Consider the following 23,952-nt stretch of genomic DNA (forward strand, 5'->3'; position numbering starts at 1 on the left):
GTTGGAGGACCAAGGAGACGCATAAACAAAGCCTAAACATAGATGCATACTTGTGACAAGTACAGAAAGGGTCAACGACAATATTGGTCTTCTACATGGAGAGGAGAGATGACACTTCTAAGGCTGAAGGGTTAAAAAAACTCAACACTTTTTTTCTCTTTTAATATGTCGTTATTAGAAGACTTACTACAGTCTGATGGCCAGTTATGAAAGGGTAAGACCTCTGCTTTCAGCAGCGAAGGAGTAGATTAGAAAGTAGTTAGAAGTCAGACATTTTCAAAGTATCTGAGCATGATGAACCTTGTTGTATCTGTAAAAACAACTGGTTAGCATCATCTCGAGTCCATTAGGAATTATTTTCAGGACCTCACAGAGAACAGGCAAAGTACTGGAAAAATGGAGAAGAATGAATGCAGTATCTGCAGAGTCATATATTTGCCTTCATATGGAGAGGATAAAGTGCAAAGTTAGTGGCTAGAATAATAAATTGAAGAAGCTCATAAATTATAAATTGGAAACCAGTCCGGTAATGTTGGCAGTCACTCTACTATTCAGTACTTTGGGGCCTCAGAGCAGCCAGTGTGAACAGTCTTCAAATGCTTGCCGGGATTGCCCCACTGGACATAGGAGAAGCAATCGCATCATCAAGGACGTGAGGCTTCTAGTATATTGATTTTTCAGTAGCTGCTGGCTGACTGAAACTAGGGGTAGTTTTTTTCTCACTCTAGTAGAACTACTAAAAAAATCACAAATCATATGCATAGCACTCGCAGGTCAGCATAACCGGTGCAGGGGGGAAAATGAACCTTGATCTGTTGAACGCCTGTCTTCAAGCATGGGAACAGGTTAGTCAGCCTGAAAATGTTTACAGATAATTCAACTGAAAATCAACAGCGTATAAAGAAGCGTGTTCAAGGGAGGACGTTTCAGCGATACGAACACATGTAAATGTGAAGAACTAAAGACTTTAAAACACTCAGTGGTCTGTATGTTCTTGCAAGAGCTGTGTTCTGCTGGATGCACAACCAAGGCATCAGTTTGTTATCACATGTCCCGTTTTGGAAAACTTAGTACTTGAGGTGTGGGACAGGAACAGAATAAATGCTGTCAAGCCTGACAGCATTGCACGCAAAGCAGAGCTCAGACTGGTCGGGTCCAACACTGACCAGAAGACTATACACTGAATATTATGTTTGAATATATTTATTAATGGCACGGATGATAAAAGAGCTGCAGGATTAGCAAGTTGTCTTGAGAAATACAGGAAAGGTATGAAAAAAGGAGGCAATTCAGTAGAGACAAATAGGAGATTACACTCCTGGACAGCAGAACCCAGTTATCCAAATACAGAACGGAGGACAGCAGGCGAGAGAGCAGATCTGCACGGATCAGATTCCTCTTGTATAAAAAGTGAACGTGAGTCAACACCATTGTGCTGTTGTAGGAAGGCAGAAGCATTAGTGGGATGTATAATGAAAAGGATGCCATCCAAAATGTGAAGTAATCATCCATTTATCAGTATCTGCTTCAGTCACAGCTGGAGTAGCTGCTTCTGGTTTTTGCGCGTTGGACCAACAGATAAAGTGCTGATGAGTAAGAATAATTATACATCTAAATATTGCTCTGGGAGATGTAATGAATGAATTTCAGAGAAGAGGAGGAGGAAAAAAGCATGGCATCAATCTTCAAATGAGAGAAAGGAAATGGTCTCTTTCCATGTCTGCAGAGGATGGGAAAAAAAAAAAAAAAAGGACTAATTGTTCAGCAAAGGGGATTCAGTTTACACATTCTGAAAAACTGGCAGTGAGGCACTGCAATAAATTTTGAAAGAGCACAGAGTCTCCAGGAAAAAACCTGATATGATGCTTTCCCCATTTCAAAATGGCAGTCTTGTTCCTTAAACCATTTTCTTTAGGGGTTATCTCCAGCTTGTCATAGTGACCTTTTGAGAAGATTCCGGCCTCTTTTCAGCTAGCATTTGACGTTCACACAGCCTACTTTTTGTCAAAGCAGTTATTTAAGACAGCGTTTCTGTGTCTTTTCATTCTACGTGTTCACAAACGCTTTGTTTTGCCAAACCATAATGGCGGAACACACATTATAACTGATTACATCCGTGGCCTTTGAAAGTTAGATATCATTTCTGTTGAGTAGGGATTAGATAAAATCTGAAATTCCTAAAAAAACCAAAAACAAAAAACCAAGAAACACCACAGTACTGCATACAAAAAAAAAAAAAGAAATTTCAATAACTGGTTGGGTTTTAGTATAATTACAATTTATTACAGGCAAGTATTCAGAGGCCTTAAAGATGTGGTGCAGAGATTTGGTCCTTGCATCAATGGGCCTACGGTTTAATTTTAGAACACCACTTCGTGCAAGAACAGCAAGGAGCAGAGTATGTGAGGAAGGAGAAGAATTACTTACAGTAAAACAAAAATATTTTTAAAAATTATAGTAGGTTCAATTTTTTTGAGATATATTTAATAAATAACATTTTATATTATTTCTTGTTGCATAAGTTTTAGACTTTAGCAATATGAAGAAAGTACGTTGACTCATACGTAGGTAGTTTTTTAGACTACAGCAGCACGAGGAAACTATGTTAGCTCATACATAAGCAGAAGGGAAAATAAAAGCAGTACCTGTCATTTTTCTACATAACCATATGAAAATTCTTTTAGGCTCTGACACATGACCATACTTCATCAAAATTCTTTTTTTCAAAGTAAAAAGCACTTTGCTGACTAGAGGAAATAAAGTATTTGTTTATGTGCTTGATTTCCTATGAGGATCTGGTCTTTTGCTGCTACTGAAGTACACATACTGACTCAGCTGCAGTTAGTTTTATTGTTTTTCTTTTTTTTTTTTAAAAACAAGTAATCCTTTATTAATATTTAAAAAAAAACCCAACCCTTAAGCTGTCACACTTATTTCCATTATAAAAACCTTTAATTAGTCCCTCTGTGTTTCAGGTGTATGGCCTGAAGGTTCAGATGGAACAGATATCAACGCTGTCTGTCGATCACATGGGAGAAAACTGCTATCAACAGGGGATGATTTTGGCAAAGTACATCTCTTCTCGTATCCATGTTCACAGTTTAGGGTAAGGTATTTCGAAAACATTTACTCTTGTACTTGCACAACTGCATTAAATGTTGTTTTCCTATGCACAAAAAAAACCCGCAACAAAAAAGGAAGAATGGGAGTATACATGTGTCTAAGGGATTTACTTAAGGTTGATTGAGACTACAGTTAAATTTAAAATTTAATTTAGTATTAAATCACTTTAAGAGAATGATGTGATGCCTTGGTTTTGTTGTTGTATGATTAGGGGACTGGAACACCTCTCTTATGAAGAGAGGCTGAAGGATTTGGGTCTTTTCAGTCTGGAAAAAAGACGACTGAGGGGGGACCTTATCAACACTTATAAATACTGAAAGGGTGGGTGTCAGGAGAATGGGGCCAGGCTCTTTTCAGTGGTGCCCAGTGACAGGACAAGAGGTAACGGGCACAAACTCGAGCATAGGAAGTTCCACTTCAACATGAGGAGGAACTTCTTTCCTTTGAGGGTGGCAGAGCCCTGGCACAGGCTGCCCAGAGAGGTGGTGGAGTCTCCGTCTCTGGAGACATTCAAAGCCCTCCTGGACGCGTTCCTGTGCAGCCTGCTCTGGGTGATCCTGCTCTGGCAGGGGGTTGGACTGAATGATCTCCAGAGGGCCCTTCCAACCCTTGCCAGTCTGTGATTCTGAGAGTGTTATGTTATAACGATATGTTTTTATGACAGTTTATATTCTCACTAATATGGTGTTTTCTAGGCTCCAAGCCATGTCTACGGTGGACATAGTAGTCATGTAACTAACGTAGATTTTCTCTGTGAAGACACCCATCTCATCTCCACAGGCGGAAAAGATACAAGTATTATGCAATGGCGAGTCATTTAAAGGACACATGAGTGTGAACAAACACAGTTGAGTCGACCGTGCATAGAACTTACGAACAAACTGCATGTTTAAAACTTAACAGTATGTTTGCAGTTTAGCCTGGTCACTGTGATTTATTTTTTTTTTTTTGTTTAAAAAATTCTTACAAACCTCAGGAAAATTAAGCCCTGTGCTGGTTACCTTACTCAGTCTAGTGTTGGTTTGTTTTTTTTTTTTTTTTTCATTGTGTCACACCTTAAGAATGATCGTTTTCTCTCCTGTTGTACAATATACAATGCAGTACAAGTTTAATCTAAGAAACGTGGCTTGACAGTTTGCAATACAGTGGTATCAGCAGAATGTGACTATCTTATCTTAAATGTTTTCTATAAACACTGCTAAACTGGTCACAAAAATGCCTTTCAAAGACTGTATATATGTGCTTATTTGTTTCACTATCTACACTTTGTATCTACTTGTTTAGAAAAATCTATGACAATGTCAAGGTACCGAATTGTTTCTGATGGAGGATGATGAATAGATGCAAAAAGTATCAACCGAGATGGAAGATGCAAAAATTAGCGTTCTAGACCTGAAAATGTGAATGCTGGTAAATGCGCATTCTCTTGGGAATAGCACGCCTTGGGTATCACCCGTGGGGAAGTTGTGTTCCCTTTCAAGTGAATCAGCAGCTTACGCCCCGGTTTGGCCTGAATATCTCAGCAGGGTTTACAGATGTCTGTGTGGTTCATGTATTCCATGTGAGTTTAAGTTCAAAATCTTTTTACTTGTGTATGAACAATTTCTTTTTGAAAACAAAACAAAAAAAAGCTTGGCCACATCCCCATTATTGGTTGATATATTTAACTAATATGTATATTAATCAGCATGATGCTATATTGTACATGTATAAGATTTTAGCAGTTCATAACAAATGGTAAGGCAATCTAGCTTTACTTTTTTATGCTTATGGATATTGTATATTTGTATTTTAAGACCAAGTAGACCAAGTCTAAAGATATCTTTTTAAGTGTACCATAAACCTGCAGAGGGTAAAGGAAGTCTTGGAAGCCTACATGAGATATTAATGTGTAACTTCTGGCCCCTGTGTTTTGTGCATGGATGGATATTTATAGTATGAAATAAGATTGTGTTTTGCAATGAAGTAGTAGTGGAGGTGGTATAAAATGGTTAAGAAGGCCTTATCGATGTTGATTGTGACACAGATTGAAATGTATTGTTTACTTTGAGGAATGTATCTGAAGAATTTTAAAAGAGAGGAGTTCTAAGCAGACTCGAAAAAGGTAATATTAAAATTTTGCTTGTAATGGACGGTAAACATTAATTCTCTGAACTCTAAAGCACTGGTTGTTTAGAGTGATTTAAATGAAATGGAATCAATAAATTTTCAAACTTTTTTATTACATCTCCAACCTCCTACACTGAAAGTGCAGGACACCAATAAACACGTATTAAAGTGAATTTTCAATGCATTCTTCCTGTTTAGTAAAATATCTTTGTTTCAATGTGAAATACTTATAGAAGAGACAGGCTTTTACTTGATGACACGCATTTGTGATTTCTCAATTAGAGCTGCATTTGAAAACATCTGGGAATAAAATCTAGTTTTTGGGGTACATAATTTCATGCATGAGCATGACCCTGGGAATGTGATCCCTAATGCACACCCAGGGAGTGAAACTCCAGCTTCCCGGCAAGGAAGAAGGACGCGCCACATGATTTCACCTACAGCGTCCCTTGGTTCTGAGCACTCGGCGGGTGGAGGAGTGTCATTCCACTGCACAGGGTTATGCTCATGGCAAGAGCAATTTCTCTGTGTTAGGGACTTGCCCTCAAGGCAGGACTTTTGAAAACCAGGGTTTCAGAGTCACTTTAACCTGCTGTCATCCAGCACTGTCTCTGAAGGAGGAGGTTTTGCCCCCAGCTGCTTATTCCCATCCCCTGCAGCAGCACAAGAGCTATTGTGGCCATAGGGAGCACCCAGCTGGGAGATGGAACCAGGTTAAAATCAATTCGGGGGAAAAGGGGGGTGGTGGGGGGAAGGCCAAGCATGCAAACAACTGCAAACCAAAAACCCCTTTTCCTCGGTTTCTTTATCTGATGCACTGTGCTTGTACTGAGCTTGTACAAGGGAAGGAACAATGTGTGGAGAAGGAAATAAATGGAGAGAGGAGCACTGGAACAACTTCTTTTGATGGTGGTGTAAATCTCCCTCTGCTTGAAGTGTTTAGTTTAGTAAAACTAAAGCATAATATCCTTACTCTTTCCAGGGTTAATCCAGTGCCAAGAGGTAGTAATACACAAGTGACAGGTTCCCGTCTTGTCTGGATAGTTGGTAGATTATGCCATGATACCTTCTGTTTATTAATTTTTTTTTTTTTTTTTTTTTGCTTTTGCAGATGGGGTGCTTTCAGGTTTCTCCTTTCAGAATTGTAGGTGGTTTGTCATTACTTGCAAGAGAGAAAACAAGAGCTGCAAATTGAGTTGGCTCATTTTCATCCTTTTCCCACGGTGCTACTCTTGGGGTGTAATAATGTATTTGTGATCCCTTTCTTCATTTTAAACTATTATCCCTTACTAGTAATAGAGGAGGAATCCTGCAAGTTTATCCCTAGGGTTACTGATCAAAGGGGATTTTCAACAATCCCATCCCATCTGTGCCTCTGCTGCTCCGCTGTTTCTAACTTTTGCTGTTAAATGTGTCTTTGTTCCTCTATGAAAACCCGATAAACGTATTAGCTGAATTGGCAAGTCCTGGGTAACGTCTTGAGCCAAATATCCGTTTGACGACTGTTAAAGTGATTCTTCTTTCTTTATCCAGGAAATTCTACACAATTTTGCCATTGTTATATATAACCTTCAGCTCTCCTCACTTCCACCCTTGTTCCTTGGTTCTTGTATATGTTTGTTTTCTCAGGACTCCTTTTTTTTTGCTTTAAGAGAGAAAAAGAAAAAAAAAAAAGAAAGAATTATGCCTGAACTTTTCATATTTCATTCCCTCAGCAGCACCCAGGACTCTTACACCTGATTCCTTCACCTGGTACTCTGTCTGCAGCGGACAGTCTACCTCTCTCATCTTTTTGGGGCCGATTTTCTGCTTTCTTACTGGACCTGTAACCACGCTGCTTCTTTGCCTTGCACTTACGAATAACAGTGACAGCTTCCAGCCCCTTCCTCCCTGCCATCGCGCCTTCCTTCTATGAGTGTACCGAGGCCATCGCCACCCTGTCGTTGTTCCTCGAGTGTCCTCCCTTTGGCTGTGCGCAGCCCTGCAATATATATCACGTACTTAGATTTTAGAATATTTTTCCGGTAGGGATTTTTTTTTCTCTGTTTCTCTGTTGATGTATGGCATTTAGCAATGGGATTTGGGGATCCTACACTCGCTACAACAGTACGACCATCATATTTAGCCAGAATTATGAGCATGGACATTCGGGTAATGCTTCTGTGTCAGGATATTCAAAGTGATTAGCTACTGAAGTTGATAATATCTATTCTCTAAGTCTTCTATTATTCAGAAAATTCAGAAAACCATACATATGCTTTCAAAAGACTTTTTCCTCCCTCTTCTGTATGCTTATAAAACAAGCGCAGACTCAATCCGTTTTTTAGGATCATTGCCCATTTTCAAGTAGAGGCTTTTTGTGATTTTTTTTAACCTCTTCTGCCTGTTTTCATATATTTATTTTACTCCTAATGGACACATATTCGTATTATATCAAAACTACAGCCTTTTCCAACTTAATGCTAAAGGTACTGTGTCTGTATATCAAAACTACAGCCTTTTTCAACTTAATTCTGTATGTACTACTTGAATTACTACCTGAAAGATCGTTATTACGTAGATACTTTTGGTAGTGCGCGGTTTTAACAGCTTGTTGAAACCTGGCAGGTATTAACGATTTCCAACAGATGAGCTCTACAAAAATCAGTCGCTGTATTAAAAGAAAACAAACACCAAAGTTAAAAAAAAAACAACCAAAAAAAATAGTGGAGACAGGAGATAAATGTAAGAGAAAGTCAAGAGTTTTAAAATGCTATTGAATTTAAAAAGCCCCACCATTTCAAATTATTAAAAAAATCTTCTCATGAGGCAAACAATTTTGTTAAAATGGATTTTTTTACTCTTCTAATTAATACAAGGTTAATTAATACAAGGTCATATTTCCTGTGTGAAATGTTCGGATGAAATGTATTCTTCAAAAGAATTAATATTAGAGGATATTACTTCCCTTTGGAATTATTCCTGTGACAAGGGCCTGCAGGGAAAAACAGACCCTTTTTTGCAAGGGTTGGCGTTTCTGGTTTCTCCAGGTTCTGCGCAGAGAGGCAGGTGGTCTTTTTGGTGTGTTTTCTCCTCCATCCCTGGAACTAGGGCTGTTGACAAATCACTCGATTGCAGCCTCCAAAATCCTACAGATGGCAGGGAAAATGTCACTTTAATTACTAGTGAAAAGAACAGACTTAACGAGAAACCTAAACAGAAATCTTTTCCTTCCATTGCTGGCCGGGATTTGTAGTGGCACTGGAGCGGTCGGGTCGCTGCTGCGCCGCTCTGACCCCAGCAGATGCCCTTCAGAAGAGATGTCCCAAGCCGCAGCATCTCCTAGACCAAAAGATGGGGGATGAGGAACCGAGTCCTGAGGGGAAGGACAGAGCGGCACCCTGGTGCGTCTGCTCCTGGATGAGCGAGTACATCAGCGGTTCACGCTCTTGCTGGGAGAGATTTATGTTTCTCCTTAGTCACGTGGTTCTACAGCAATTTAATTTTTCTTAATGGAACAACTTTGCCCCCTGAATTCATTAAATAATTGTAGAGGGCTAAGGGATAATTTACACGGCGGTATCGCTGGCAGCTCAACCAAAGCTGTCATCTAGCGCTATTTTGGTAGACCTTGTTCGTGTCAGTGGTGATACCCACGGGCTCATCTGTGCAAGCCACTCAGGGCACCTTTGTCAATGGGGATGTTTCACAGCGTTGTGGGTTCTCCTTGGTCTCCTGCCAAATGGGGAAGTGTAAGAAGATGCCTCCTTTTGACAGAGCCGCAGCGCTGTTGGTGTCAGCAGACTCTGCGGGCACTTCTTCGGACCTCGTGTTTTGGCTGGTTTTATGAAGGCTTGAGGTCCTGGACCCCATGGAAAGTGGTTCCTCCCCACCAGCTCTGCAGCCCCAACTTAGCACAGGTTTGGTTTTACCATCTTTTGGCTATCTACAAACTACATTAAATTAATTTAGACATTTCCATTCATTTGTAGTGGACATAACTGTCCCTTAAAGGCTGCCTCTTTGGGTCTAGTCGAGGTGCTGGGGTTATAACTATGAGACTGGCGACCTTTTTTCTGGGTCTCCATGCGAGCGAATGGGTTTTTAGCAGGAGCTTCTGAGAGATGAACATTTTTAAAATCCGACCTGTGGAATTACCTAGAATAAATGTGCCAGCGGGAAGAAAATTCAGCTGGTTCTGGCTATCAGCGCTACGCGAGCTACGTTTGTTCCAGATGCCGCGTTGTAGGCTAAAGAAATCCGCCTCAGGCTGTTCAGTCATTATGGTTAGAAAGCAAAACTTAAAAGAGGCTGGATGAGTTCTGCAGCCACGTTAGATTATCGCGGTTTGTTGTTGCCTCGCGTTGCCCTTGCACGGCGGCGACGTGCTGAAGAGGGAACTGTCTGCTTGAGGCAGCCTGAAGAGAACGCCTCTCTCTACAAAACCATTTGCCTCGGCTGTTCGTCCTGGATTCAGTTTCTCATTAAGATAAATGTCAACATTTTCGGGCTCCTTCCTTCCTGCCCAGCTTCTCCTTTTCAGCAGCCTTCATTGACATCATAATTCCGAATTTATGACATCAGCGTGTAACCGCAGGGGATGTCGTTATGCCAGAGGTTCGAGCGTTTTGGCTTCCTTACAGCACCTAAAAAGAGCAGAAGCGGAGCTCTGAGAGTCTCTGTCTAGGGCTTGAACAGCCGGAGAGCGAGCTGACAGGAGGCTCAGTTTAAGTGAAAAGCCCTCTGGCATTTCCCGTATGCACAAGCTCCTGTTCAGCAGAAAATCCGGCCACACGCAGTTCAGCAGCCTGGAGAGTCCCGGCTGTCTCGGGCTTCACGAGCGCAGCATCGCCTCTGGGCCCAGAGTTTTCCTACTAGTTTTGGGTGAGGACGCTGCTGCTTTTGGTACCCGGGCATGACAAGCCTGGCCTTTTTCTAAAAAGCTCGAGCCCAAACAATATTGAGATCACATGGGGATTTTAATGATGATAAAATGAAGAAAATGAAGCAGCTCTTTGCCTGGCTCAGTACAGCCGTCTCTGCAAGAGACAGCAAAGATGCAGACTGTCCTCCAAGGCCACTGTGTTACCCCCCATGAGGGATATGCCGTATCAAACACAGGCTTTGGAAATGCTCGGATGGGGCTAAACCGTAAGCTGAGGCTATATTTCCTCAAAGAAGCCAGAGTTACTTGTTAAAAGGAAAACTGGAATTGTTGGGTGTGTTTCTGTTTCCCATTCCTGCCCTTCTGCCCTCACCCTAGCATGGAAGCGCATCTCTGGGGATGCTCTGGGGACGCTGCTGGACCACTGTTACCCTGAGTAGTGCAGGCGGGTGCGTGGTCTTTGGAAGCACCCTCCCTGGCTGGGGTTTTGCACGTCGGACGCCTAGGCGCCTGTGGCTTACTGGTGTCTTCTCCTTAAGCTGCCCGTAAAAGTTGTGAAGGAAAAAAGTCACCAGTGGCCTCGAACAGATAAGACCAAAACAGGTCCCCAGGGCCCTGCCTGCAAAGCGGAGCTCCTCCCCGCTGCGGCTTCCTGCTCTGGCTTTCCGAGGGACTGGAAACCCCGCTCTCCCCGGGGCTAACGGGAAAAATAAAAGTGCCGGTGGGCTCCTCCCTTTCCGAGAGAAGGTATTGAGTATCCCCCACCGCTGGCCTGAGAGCGCAACCGGGCCCTTCCTTTCCTTGGCTCCCATCTTCACTGGGGGAAGAATAATAAAGCAGAACTAAACTGTATCAACAGTGTGTTCTTTCCTACTTATTCTTTGCCTTTTCCTATACCACCTCCCCTTCAGTCTTCTTTCCCTTCTTCACTTTTCCCTCATTTCTGCTCTTTTCATCTAATTTCCTTTTCTCTCCTTTTCTAGTTCAAAAAAACCAAAACAACCCAAACCTCTGTATTTCCCTCTTTTTTTCTCTGCTCTCCCTTCCCTTATTCCCTTCAGCTCCTGCCAGAGTCTTTTGCCACTTGATCCTTTGTTCCAGCCTCTTCTCGTTCTTTCCTCCTTCCCTCACCCTGAGACGGGGTGAAGCCTTGCTAAAGAAATGTGGCTTTTGGGGACTCTCCAGTTGCAGAGGCTGTCTTTTGGGCTGCCATAACAAACCAGAGATGGGACCTAGACCTTTGTCAAACGGTGGCGAAGACCACAGGGAATGTTTAAGTGGCCGAGTACCTGGGCATGCTGATGGGTGAAAACCAAACATCCAGGACTGAACCCCTCTGAGTTTCGGGAATTCTGGATCTCACTTTGTGCCTGAATTGGGTAATCATGTTCCCCCTGCCCCAGTGAGGGGTCCATGAAATCGTACAACTGGAACCCACCTCCAGCTTTGGCCAAGTTAGGAGTCACATTGCCATCTGAGGAACAATTTTCTAGAAATAAATGCATATGTGTATTACTGGACATTGCATAATAAATTGGTATAATTCCTCTCAAGGGCAGCTTTCACAAGACTAAATCCTTCATGCTTAGAAAAAGCGTTCCAAAAAAAAAAAAGTGTGTAAAACAAACAATTGTGGACATTTGTTTTCTTTGAAAAGAGCGTATTTTTGTGGACAAGCCCACAGGAAAGCCTGGGAGTTTCAAGGGAAAGCTCAGAGCTGGACGATTTCAGTGGGAAAAAAATCACCACGGGACTCTTGCTGCGGCAGCGTGTAGCTCTGGACACGGCATTGACTCACCCAGAAAAACAACTGGATGACCTTGAACTCCTGATATGAGGATATTTACAGAGGATGTTGCCCCAGGCTGTGTGACTGTTTAAGACGGGCATCCTCCTCCTTCTCCTCCTCCTCCTACTTCTTTTCCTCCTCTTCGTAACATGAAATCTCTGAATCCAGGCAGTTGTTGCAGCAGGACCCGGAGGTGGCAGATCCATCAGGGCTTGCCTTGCAGGAGGTCTCAGCCAGGAAAGACGTGACCCAAGGAACAGCAGTTTTCTTGTGCAGCTCTTTGTTGGGCCACGCAGGAGGATTTGCAATTAGGAAGAGCTGTGAGGGGGAGCGGGCAGGCCAACGAGGCCACCAGGATGGAGAAATCCGTGGCAGGCCAAGATTTCCCCCTGGGGAATGAACATCTGAATTGACAAGACTACAGGCTGAGATTATGTATGTCTTCATACAAATGAACAGCTTTAAGTCTCTTAGAAGGCGTATCGCTCTGATAGCAATATAATGTAAGATTCGTCTCAGCAAAACAATTATTACATGATTCTGTCATGTCTTTTAATCAAGACAGTGATCTGGTGGGCACCTGATCCCGTGAACGTTGATGAAGAAGCCTCGTGGATTCTGATACAACAAAGGTTTTTAACGCTGCTCTCCTATTCATGTGCCGTCCGTGGACAGCAAGATTGGCATCTGTAACAGCACATAAAACAACTTCTCCTTTTCTCTCTTGCTTCTTTATATAAGAATAAGTCAAACAGCCAGTATAATTGACCAATAACATCACATACTCTGCATTTCTGCATCAGTTCTCAAACCACCTCCCAGGCAATTAAACCTCCCAACCCTTTGCGAGGGTAGACATTGCACAAGTTTATAGCCAGTGAGGTGTTGCGACTTGCCCAAGGACGGCACCTCTTCTCGGCAGGCAGTGCGGGAGCAGAGCCCCACGTGGTGGAAACCACCCCCCGGCCCTGCAGCTGCCGGGGGCTGGATGGGTCAGTGCTGGGCCACACGGTGGTTGTAGCTTCAGCTCTTTGAGAAGACTCAACGGGACGGGTCTCTGTGCAACACCGGGTGCCCCTTTATGCCATACAGCGTACGTGCCCAGATAAAAGTCGTCGCAGAAGTCGGTTTTGCTTACTTTGGCTTTATATCTTAACCACGCCGTGATTTACGTACATTTCTTTACCTGTTGGATTTGTGCCTGTTATAAACCTAGCTTAAGGAAATTACATTTAAAAAAAAATTATTACCAAGGAACTCGAGTACAGATTTGCTCTTTTAATCATGTTTTAAGTTCTAGTACAATTACCATGAAACTTTCTAGTTTAATAAGCGTCCTCCTTGCCTTATGCTGTCTCCCATATGTTGCACGAGCTGGTCAGTGACCCACGCTCTGAAGGATTAGTCAGATGATAGTAATAAGAAAATAGGTTTTATTTTTGCTTGTTATTTCTTCACGAGCTTGCTACCTTCAGCAACCCCATCGCAAATTACATGGATGAGTTTCTACAAGCCACTGTCACTCGGGGGAGACGGTGTATCAGATCTATGGTCTGACAGTTGTTTCTTTATGCAAACAACGTATATTGTGCCTTCTAGGAAATTTAGGATAATTGCTTATAAGAAGGGACTTTTAAGCTTTAGTTTCAAACAAATTAGGCCCATTAGTAATAGAGGGAGCTGCTTCTTTTGGAAAGACTTTCTCTGTCTGAAGTGAACTTATATTAATTGGGGGGGTGACCCGGGAAGAGGGTGGCACGGTCCTGGTATGGGACAGGGACGGCAGGAGCTGGGCTCTGTGCTAATGAGGCACAGAAGGGGTGGGAACTCCCTCCCCCGGGCCCTTCAGTAACTCTCCCCCTAATTAGTTTTTTAACATCTTAATGATCATTGAATATAGCAATTCTCAGATAAGTATGGGCTACCAAGAAGCAAGCGTGGCCCTGAATCAAAGGCATACACGTTTCTTCCACCACAGCTTTTGTTGCTATCATATTATTGTTGTTGTTCTCGCTGTAGTATGGTTTTTATTTCGTATTGAGCTGCAGTTGACAAGCCCATGGTGAAAGAGGTCTATAGGGCATCAAATCTACAGGCTTGGTTTTTTTGCAACATTTATTCTAGTGGCATAGGCTACTATTACAGCAAAAATAAGCATTGTTTTGCCTTGAATATATGGAAATATATGGAATATATGGAAACCTTAACTTTTCAGAGAAATGGAAATGCAAATGTAAGTATTTATATTAAAAATGGCCCCCACTGCTTCGCTCCGTGCCGCCTGCACAGGCTGTGCCGTGCCGTGCCATGCCTGGTAGCCTCCAGCACAGTGCCGCAGTCTGCTTGCTCTGCCCCACGGGCAGGTGCCCTGGAGACCAGCCACAGCTTTCCAGATGCAGGGGCCGCCCAGCAGCCCACTGGAATTCCCCCTGGAATCTCTGCAGCTTCCCCAAACCGCCTCTGCACGCAGGGAGAGGGGCTGCAGCTCCTTCGCCCGTCACAGATGGAGGTGGGTCCCAGGAAGCGATGGGAGTGGTGTTGATCAGGACACGGACACATGGAGGGAGGGAGGGAGACACAATGTGCACACACATGGGAGCTGCCTGGAAATTCACTGCTTGCTGTGAGATCTCCTGGTTGTCGGGTTTCTTTTGTGTGTCCAAAATAGATGATGCAGAACTGGGAGTGATCCGTGGGAGATGGACCCTGTTTGAAGAGCCTTCACTCTTGAGAAGCGCCAATGAAGTTGTGGCGACCTATGTGTGAAAGACCTGGGAAACAACTGCAGTATTTGGTCCCTCATCGTGTCAGATCCTTGAGGATATCCAGGCGATACCACTTTCAGTATCATCTTTTATTAGTGGGTCATGCATGGGAGGAGGCAAAAAGATACGGAGAGGGGCAGGAGAAGCTCCAGGCTCTGGATTCGCAAAGAAGCTGTTCCCACTGGTGAAGGTCATCACCAGGGGGTTCGGGCTGGCAGGAGGTGGCTAGAAGGAGAGCAGAGGGCCAGGGCCAGGACTGGGATATGGAGCGGGGAGGAGAGGTGGATGGGGAGAAGCAGCAGGGCTGGGGGGCAGCCCAGGGCACCCCGGGGTAGGTGGGGAAGGTGGTTGTGGAGGATGAACGTGGCTGACAGCAGGATAAGAGAGCTCACAGGGACACCCGTCTAGGGAAAGCGGGAAGAGATGAATCATTGAATTGCCTAGGCTGGAAGGGACCTTTCAGATCATTAAGACCAACCATCAACCTAACACTGACAAAACCCGTCACTAAACCATATTGCTAAGCACCATGTCTACCCCTCTTTTAAATACCTCCAGGGATGGTGATTCCCCCCCTCCTCTGGGCAGCCTGTTGCGATGCTTGAGAACCCTTTTGGCCCAGAAATCTTTCCTAATATCCAGTCTAAACCTCCCCTGGCACAACTTGCGGCCGTTTCCTCTTGTCTTATCGCCTGTTACCTGAGATAAGAGACCGACCCCCACCTCTCGACACCCTCCGTTCAGGCAGAAAGCACAACTCCCCTCCAGCATTAACTGGAAACGGAATTTCTGCCCGCCCGCGCTCCAGCCGGCGACGGCTCGGGGACGGGGCACGACCGGTTCCCGAGGAGCCGGAGGGCGGGTTCCGCGCAGGATGCGCGGCCGCTCCGCCGCCCCCGCCTCACCTGCGGGCTCCCCCCTCCGCCCTCCTCCGCGGAGTCTGCGCGGGGCGGGGCGGCCCCGCCGCGCGTGGGAGCGGAGCGGGCGGCGGCAGCGCTTTGTCCTGCCCACACACACACACACACACACAGAGACAGACACACGCAGCGCAGCCGGGCGGGAGCCGGCAACATGGCCGGGCCGGCGGAGGGGCTGCCCGCCGCCGCGCTGCCCGGATAGCACCGCGGGGACCGGCGGTGCCGCCACCGGAGACACCCACACCCCCCCCCCACCGCCACCACCATCCCCAGCCGCCACCACCGCCCTCCCCGCTCCCGTCCCCGTCCCGGGCCGCCGCCGCCCCGCCGGGAAGATGAGGTGAGCGCGGGGGATGCGCAGCGCCGGGCACGGCGGAAAAGGCGCGGGGGTGGGGGTGGTGATGGGGGGGTGTCCGCGGTTCCCCCCGCGGTGGTGTCACGCCGTGGGGGGGGGATTTCCTGTGCGGGTGGAAGGCGGAGGGGAGGTTAAGCAGTGCGGCGCTTCCTAGTCCTTCTCCGGATGGATAATGCGAGTGGGTGGTGACATTTTTGGCACGTTTGACTGTCAGCGCCTAAATCCATGCGAGAGATTATCGCGGCGGTTACAAAGGGCTTGGAAATGGGTGCTGCCGTGGGCGGCCCCGGGGATCCTGCTTGGAAGCTGCTGCTTCCTCGCAATCCCGCTGGGGACGGTCGGGGATGAGCCTCGGCCAGAGAGCGCCCGGCGGGCGGGACGGTGTGCGGGGCTGGCGGGGGGCAGGTCCCGGGAAGGGCGAGGGCGGCGGGGGGAGGGTGGAGATGTGATTGCTCCCCAGCATCCAGCACAGGTCGTGCGGGATCTCCCGGAGTCTCTCTTGGGGGCTCCAACTGGTAGTTTTCCCGAGGTCAGTTTGTCTATTGTGAATAGGAAAAAAAACAAAAACAAACCCAAAACAACAAACTCACAGATTTCCTGCAGCCAGATAAGTGGAAGGAAGGAAGAAAAAATGTTATTTGTTTTGGTTTACGCTCTTCCAAATCTCCCTCTTTCCTCATTTACTCAAGAGTTCACTTGAGCTGTCAGTATCTTGGAGCAACCCAGCCTCTGATTCATCTTCTAATACTAGTGATTCTTTCCACTTAATTATTATCTTTAGCAAGGTAAAACTGCTCTGGGAAACCTTAAGAATAGAAATAACAGTTTGAAGGCAGATACCTCTCTGTGGTGCCTGATCCCCGGATTGCAAGGCTGGCATTGCTCCTAGGAAATACAGCGCAAGTCTAAAAACCTGCGCCTGCATTTACAGTTAACATTTACTCCTGACATTAGCATATGTGCCGAAGGCTTGGAGCTGCATGGATTTATGGATTTATTTAGTCATTTATCTTACCATTAGTTTTTTTCATTTGCTTAAAATAAAGTTCTTGGGGTGGGCTGGAAGCACACGAGCCTGCAGTGTCAGTGACTGGTGGCCTAGACCCCTCTGGTCTCCACACAAGTGGTGTGTCTCCATCAGTCTCACCTGGTCTGGTTACCATGCTGCTCAGAGAATTCCGGAGATCAAACACAACAGATGGGAGGGAAGTTTTCCTTTGCTCCCTCCCATTCAGTTTGTAGCCCGGTTGGCAGAGCTGTTGCCCCATGAAGGAGGAGAGCTGACTTTGACTCATGAGCTCATCTTTCACCCCCTGAGGAGGCACCACGGGCTAGGTGGAAGGCTGGAACAATTTTGAGTTTCTCCCACCTGGAGGTACCCTGCTTCACTTGGACTTCTGCAGTTGAGGGTTGTGCTTTTGGTTGGAAGAGGCAGTGGGAACGAGAGAGACCCACACAGAGTGTGAGTTGTGCGCCTGAGGTGACCCCCACCGGGAGAGCCGGGGGCGCTTTCAGAGGAGGAGGGAGCTGCAGGGGCTTTTGGGAGGAAAAAGCAGTTTAACTCCAACAGGGACTTCGGGAGTTGCCCGTGTCCTCACGTTCGAGGATGATGGACAGGGTCCTTCTCTGGGTTGGACGCCTGGCGCCAGGCCGTGCCTGGTCTAGGTGAGGGAGCAGCCCCCGACCTGGGGCTGCATGTGCTGCTGGGCGCTTCTTGCTCAGCTGCCCTTTTCCGTTGTCCTCGTGTGACACTTGGCGAGTGTATCACACTTAAAATAGTCTTTTCTTGTAATTAGCACTTTTATACTATAACGGACATGCTTGTTTTGGTTTTTTTGAATGAATTTCTGTTTTTCAAGCTTTCCATTACTGGTTTTTTTTTCCTTGCTTATGCAGTCACTACTGAATAGGTTGTACCCGTCAGTAAATATATATCTGCAAATCACCTAAACCCTTTTTCAGTAACAATTCTTCTTTAATAAATATGGGCTATAGAATTCCAAAAGATCCTGTCAGGCTATATGCTCATTTAATAAAAACCTTCTTAAAACATTTGCTTAGCCATGCATGTTTTATTTATATTGCTTTTTGTGGTGAAAAGATTACAGTGCTGTTCCTTGCACAATTGCATTTATGCGATGGTTTCCATTTTTTGATAATTTCTTTATGCCTTCACTTGTAAGGTATAAAGTGCGTGGATGGCTGGGTGTACCACAGGTCTTAGTAATAAAGCATGATATATAATAAAAAAAAACATGATATATAATAAAAAAGATTATAATAGGTGTTCTATCTCAAAAGTGGATTAGGATTCCTGGGTGGGAAATGATAAAGTGCAGAGATGTTATTACTTCTTAGTGTATAAAAATATTGCTGGAGTATAACAAATGTTGGGGTTATTCTACAGCGGATACTCATTTATTTTTGGAAGTAACAGAATTAGCTCATATTTGGGGAAAAATGTCTGTGAATACTGCTGTAGATGAAAATAAGATTTGTACATTCTGTCAACAGAGGTGTAACCTCACATTTGTTAGGCACAGATGTAGCTTATAAGGCATCTGTGTTTCGGTGGTCTCGGTTCTTAAAAATAAAACCCAGCTCATAGCCTTTTGGGTGTATCCCTGAAAAAAAGGGTGCCTGCCTCTGTCTTTGCCACGACTGTGGGGAGGGTGAGGTGTCTCTCTCCGTGCCGCGGTCCGGAGGCAGCGGTGCAGGGGAAAGCCTCCCGCTTTAAGCACTTTGTTTATTCTAAACCAAACATAGAGTGAATTATCCGGAGGTGGAAACAACCTCTGAACAGGATTATTCAGCTTAAAACCGTCCTTACTCTCTTGCGGTAACGCAGGCTTTAATCAAACGCGAGGTAGGGAGTTTAATGCTGAAGTTACTGGGGAAGACGGTGCCCCGTAGCACCTCAGCGTTTGTAGAGTTCTCTTGCTCAAGTCAACCTTTCTGTTCTCACCTGTGTAGCTGCCAACTGGAAATCCTAAAAAGCTGTTGTATTTAGCCCTGGTTTAAAGGGACGGAGCAACACCCTGAGAAAAAGACAGCCGAGTATTCCTAGTAGAAACCCGTTTTAATAACAAGAAGCGTGTATATGGCATTCTTCTTAAACCTTTTGTTTGCAGGCATAAGCAAAGTCTTTACATTTGTTCCAATAAACACAATGTATTGAGCATTTCATTGTCTTCCACGTTTTCCCTTCATTAAGCAGTTCACGAGATAACTCAAGAGTTTTGCCAGTGCTTTTAGTTTGCTTGGAGGGTAACTGGTGCTGCAGGTATGCAGTGGTTTTTTTTTCTATGTTTTCTTTTTCTTAACTGTTTCTTTTTTGTTTGCATCTGTAACAAATCAGAGAGAACGTGTTGTTGGTGTTTTTAATGTCAGAATTGGGATTATTGACCTCATGGGACTAGTGGCCTGTGTAGCCCGGTGTACTGTCTCCCGCAGGACAGTAGCAGCATCCCCTGAGATGGGTAATAAAATCAAGTTGTCTGTAAAGCATCTTTTAACCTTGTCACATAGTGGTTGATTTCTGAGCTGGAGCAATATGCCTGTAACTTACCTAATTTTTTGTTTAATTTGAAAGCTCTGTCCTGCCATGTTTGGACTCCTTGCTCTGTGCCTGGGTGTTGCAGGGGAGGCGGGGGGACGGCTGGGAGTTGTCACACCACCTTCTACAACCCTGCCTTTCGGCGTGTTCGAGTTTGCGGCCCCTGGAGCCACATCTGTGCCAGGCAGTTCTGCCGGTGTCGCTCCATGAGAAAACACCCAGCCCTTTGACTCTCGTAGCGTCGTCAGCGATGTCTAAGCGCGGATACTCTGCCGCTGACAGAAAATGGCTTTTTGTTAAGCTCCGCTAAGACCTTTGGAGGGGTAGTTTAGGTCTAGCTGCAGGCAAACTCCTTTGGCAACAAATTTTGGACCTCCGTGGAATGTTGCAGCGGGGCAGCCGTGGCCGTGCAAAGGTGGTGGCTCATGGGGGACCGAGCGATGGTGGGTCAGGACCTGCGAACAGCCAGGCCGGGTTGTGCCTCTTTCACGCTAATTGTTATTCTCTATACTTAAAAAATAAACTTATTTTCCCCTCTCTAAAATAATGCATAAACTTCCAGACATCGTCTTGTGCATTCCCCCCTTTTCCAGAATATTTTGGATTGTATTTTTTGTGTAATGGTGTAGTGGGGGCTGAAGGTGGTCTTTCAAGTGAGGGTGTGCAGGTGTGTTTAACTCAGTATTGTGGCTTTGTGTGGCGTCTCGCTTCTGTCCTTTCCTGGATCGCTCCGGCCGTGTTAAACAACAGATGTCCTAGCGCGGAACGGCTCCGTTCGTTAGAAGTGTGTTGTGATTAAAGATGTCTGCGTAGTCTTTCCTTGTACTCGGTTAGATGCTTCCATTGGGCAGTACTGTCCTTCTCTCTTTGTAAGTATTTAAGTATTTTAAGTATTCTCTCTTCAATCATCAAAATCTTCCCAAAAGTGCAAACACAGTTCAGGCTCCAATAATTTCCTGTATCTTGCAGGTTAGCAGTTTTGTGACTTCTTTCCTTATTTTTCTTGCTGTCCGTCATAGTTTCTCTCAGTTCTGGGCGCTGTCTAAGATGAGCAGTATTGAACCTCTTTAGAAAAGATTTCTAAAGCTGCTGCCAAAATAAAATGAATCGTGACTAATGTTCAGTCCTAATAATTACAGAATTAAGATAAAATAAATTGAATGAGCTATTGATTTTCTGTATCTGAGAAGGTCACCGTAGATATTTCAGGTTTCTTTGCTGAATCTGAATCTTAGTATCATCTCATCCGCTTTCTATTTGCATTTTAAAAAAAAATAACATTAGCTGATGGTTTGGTATTGTCCTTCATTGCAGCAGATAAGCAGTGAAGGCTGTCCCAGCGTACATTAGTATTGCTCCTACAAGAGGATGGGGAGTTTTGGGATATATTTTCTGTTTTCTTCATAGCCACTGCAGAACAGTAGGGATCCCCTGTGCTTCCCCCCCTCTTTCTCAGCCCTGTGCCTAGGTTGGGTTTCCCAGGAGCAGGGAGGAAGGTGGAGTAGCTCTGCCACCCTTCCTTCGCCTCACCCCGTTGTTCGCCCTGAGGCAGATTTCATCTGCAGTCACCTACCCGAGACTTCCGTTTCATCTGCTTTTTGATCTGATGCGCCATAATGAGGGGCAGCGACCGAAAGCCGCCCGGCTACAGCTCAGAGCTTCCACCAAGACGCGTGGGAGCCATGCACCAGGAAAGCCCCCCTCCCTGCAAGACTATGGCTGTAATGCAGCCCGGGGAGAAGACACCAGACCTCCAGACAGGCTGTCGTGAGGCCCCCTGGGCGTAAGGCAGCACACAGCCTTACTTGGGTTAATCCACCTTGCTCCTGGCTGATTAGCTGGCGGGGAGCTTTGCGGTGTAAGGATGGGGTGTTTCCCAGTCCCTGGGTGAACGGAGACATTCAGAGCCTGCACCGTCGGAAGCGGAGTGACGGGATGGTTCATCCGTCACGTTCTCCTGGTCATGGGTCTGTGTTCGTGGGTGTGCGCAGCACCCAGTAACGCTCCAAGTGTGTTTCAGTCTGGGTTGTGACTGAGTGAAATTGAAAACAGTTTAAATTTGGTCTTTTTTTTTTTTTTTTCTCTTTCATTTCTGGGGTATTTAGTGCTTCAGAATGTTTCTTCCCATGAGACTTTGCATTTTTGCGTTGAGCAAACACTCAGCATGGTATTGACAGCCTTTCCAAAGCTATTCTTCACTTGAGAGTTATAAAAGCGTTAAGAATATCTATTCTTATTAATCAGAGGAGACAGACTGGGCAAGTCCTTACCAAAAATTCGTGACTGGAAACCTCCTTCACGTTTCTGACTATCCACAGTGCCATTCCGTAACATCACAACAACTAGTGAAGCATTACATTTCACTGGATATTTCACAGTCCTGGAGCGGGAGAGACGTGTGGCAGCCAGAAACTTTTGATTTTCCTTCTTGATGTAGGCATTCAAGCCTTACATTTGTTTCAACTTCAGTGTTCATTGATATGTTTCTTCCGAGTTCTCATATCTGCTCCCCTCAGCTGTGCCAAGTTGGCCATTTGTGATTTGGTAGGGTGACCCGGATCATGAAGTTTTTATGTACGAAGACAGAAGAAAAGAAAATTTGCATTTTCTATACACCAAGGGTGTATGTATATAGGGTAGGAGCAGGCAGGTGGTGGAAAAGTTCAGGCAGTGCTTCCTGGCACCGCCAGAAATGCTCATGAAACCATTTCTCCAGAGAATGCTGTTCCAGCAGATTACAATTTGGCTTTTGCTGAGATGCTGCTCCTGCTCTTCCTCTTATCCACTGCAGACCCTCCTACTCAGGCTCCCCAGTGCTTGTGTTACAAACCGTGTAGCCCAGCTGGTAGTATGGATGAGCATCATCTAACTACTACCGTGTTCCCAGTGCAAAAAGGGTATTCTCCTGGGTTCCTGATGGAGAGGTTTTTCCCCTTGAGTTATACGTGCTGTTGAACAGGAATTCAACGCCCTTCCTCACCTCACTAAACCTCCCCCATGCCTGAATTCCCTCCAGGCTTTCATGTGATCACCCTTATAGCCAGCAGTGACGCTGGGCCTGTTTGATATGAATCACAGAAAGGTTTGGGTCAGAAGGGGCCTTTTAAGGATCATCTGGTCCAGCCCTGCCCCCGCCATGGGCAGGGACACCTTCCAATAGACCAAGTTGCTCAAAGTCCCATCCAACCTGGCCTTGAACATCTACAGGAATGGGGCATCCACAACTTCTTTGGGCAACCTGTTCCAGTGTCTCTCACCACCCTCATCATGAAAAATTTCTTCCTTATGTCTAATCTAAACCTACCCTCTTTCAGTATAAAACCATTGCCCCTTGTCCTGTCACTAGAGGTCCCAGTAAAAAGTTGCTATCTTTCTTATAAGCCCCCTCTAAGTACTGAAAGGCTGCGTTAAGGTCTTCCTGGAGCCTTCCCTTCTCCAGGCAACTCCCTCAGCCTGTCCTCACAGCAGAGGTGCTCCAGCCCTCTGATCATCTTCATGGCCCTCCTCTCGACCCGTTCCAACAGGTCCATGTCCTTCTTATGTTGGGGACTCCACAGCGGGACGCAATACTCCAGGTGGGGTCCCACCAGAGTGGAGTAGAGGGGCAGAATCACTTCCCTCGACCTGCTGGCCATGCTGCTTTTGATGCAGCCCAGGATATGGTTGGTTTTCTGCGCTGCGAGCGCACATTGCTGGCTCATGTCCCTGTGCTGGCTTGTTCTCTGGAAGCCCCTCACCGTTGAGTGCAGATCTCATTTAGGTGAGCAATTCATTTCTCAGGCAGTAGGTGTCATTCCTGCAACTTGAGATCTTATAGTTTTCTTCTCTCTCTCTTCAGCCTCACATAGGTGCCAGGATGGTTAGACATGTTTTTCTGTGATTTACTGTGGGGAAAAAAAAAAAGGCAAAACCAAAAAGCTGTGTAGAGTAACTGGGCTTAGTATAGTACCATGAATTGTAGTATGGCACGGGTACAGGCACGGGTAGATGCTCCAGAGAGGAGGACGTGGTTTGGGTCTGGCTTTGCAGCGATGCTGTTCAGGCCCCATCTCTGTCATTGTGGTGAGTTCCGCGGTGCAGATACACTGTGCTTCCCTGGCTGCTAAATCTTCCAACCATTTTGGCTTCATTTCTTTATCTGCTGGAGGATGACGATACTTACCTGAAGGGGAATTAAGACGATTAAGCAGCTAGGTCTCAGTCTAGCACAGGATTTAAGGATATGCTTAATTTGGTCCCGTTCAAGCTCTTGCTTTGCTAGAATGGAGTTCAAAAAGCATTTCTGAGGATGACAAGCATATTTATGCTGAGCGCTAATCATTATGGTAAAGTTCCTTATATATTGCTGTCCATTCATTCCTTCCTCCTCTTTCTTCTTTTGCCTTTCCCATCATTCGCTGCTTCTTCTTAGTCAGCATGTGTGTTGCTTCCTTCCTTTATCCCTCGTCGGTAAGCCACTCCCTCAGTAACGAGG

The 23,952-nt window shown here is 45.5% G+C and overlaps 2 protein-coding genes across 4 annotated transcripts in view; both read left to right on the forward strand.

Annotated features, from left to right (window-relative positions):
• The window catches only part of EML1 (EMAP like 1), a 131,820-nt gene extending 126,404 nt beyond the window's left edge, over positions 1–5,416 (forward strand). For all 3 annotated transcript variants that reach the window (XM_063332887.1, XM_063332885.1, XM_063332886.1), the window contains 2 exons: positions 2,976–3,106; positions 3,819–5,416. In XM_063332887.1, coding sequence (XP_063188957.1) covers positions 2,976–3,106; positions 3,819–3,944 — 257 coding nt within the window. In that variant the 3' untranslated portion in view covers positions 3,945–5,416. The remainder of the gene's footprint in view (positions 1–2,975; positions 3,107–3,818) is intronic.
• A 10,196-nt stretch (positions 5,417–15,612) lies between these two features.
• The window catches only part of EVL (Enah/Vasp-like), a 161,957-nt gene continuing 153,617 nt past the window's right edge, over positions 15,613–23,952 (forward strand). The window contains exon 1 of the mRNA XM_063332898.1: positions 15,613–15,907. Within this exon, the coding sequence (XP_063188968.1) occupies positions 15,903–15,907 (5 nt within the window). The 5' untranslated portion in view covers positions 15,613–15,902. The remainder of the gene's footprint in view (positions 15,908–23,952) is intronic.

The sequence above is a fragment of the Chroicocephalus ridibundus genome, chromosome 4 (genome assembly GCF_963924245.1).
Source record: "Chroicocephalus ridibundus chromosome 4, bChrRid1.1, whole genome shotgun sequence".
In the NCBI taxonomy this organism is placed as follows: Eukaryota; Metazoa; Chordata; class Aves; order Charadriiformes; family Laridae; genus Chroicocephalus; species Chroicocephalus ridibundus.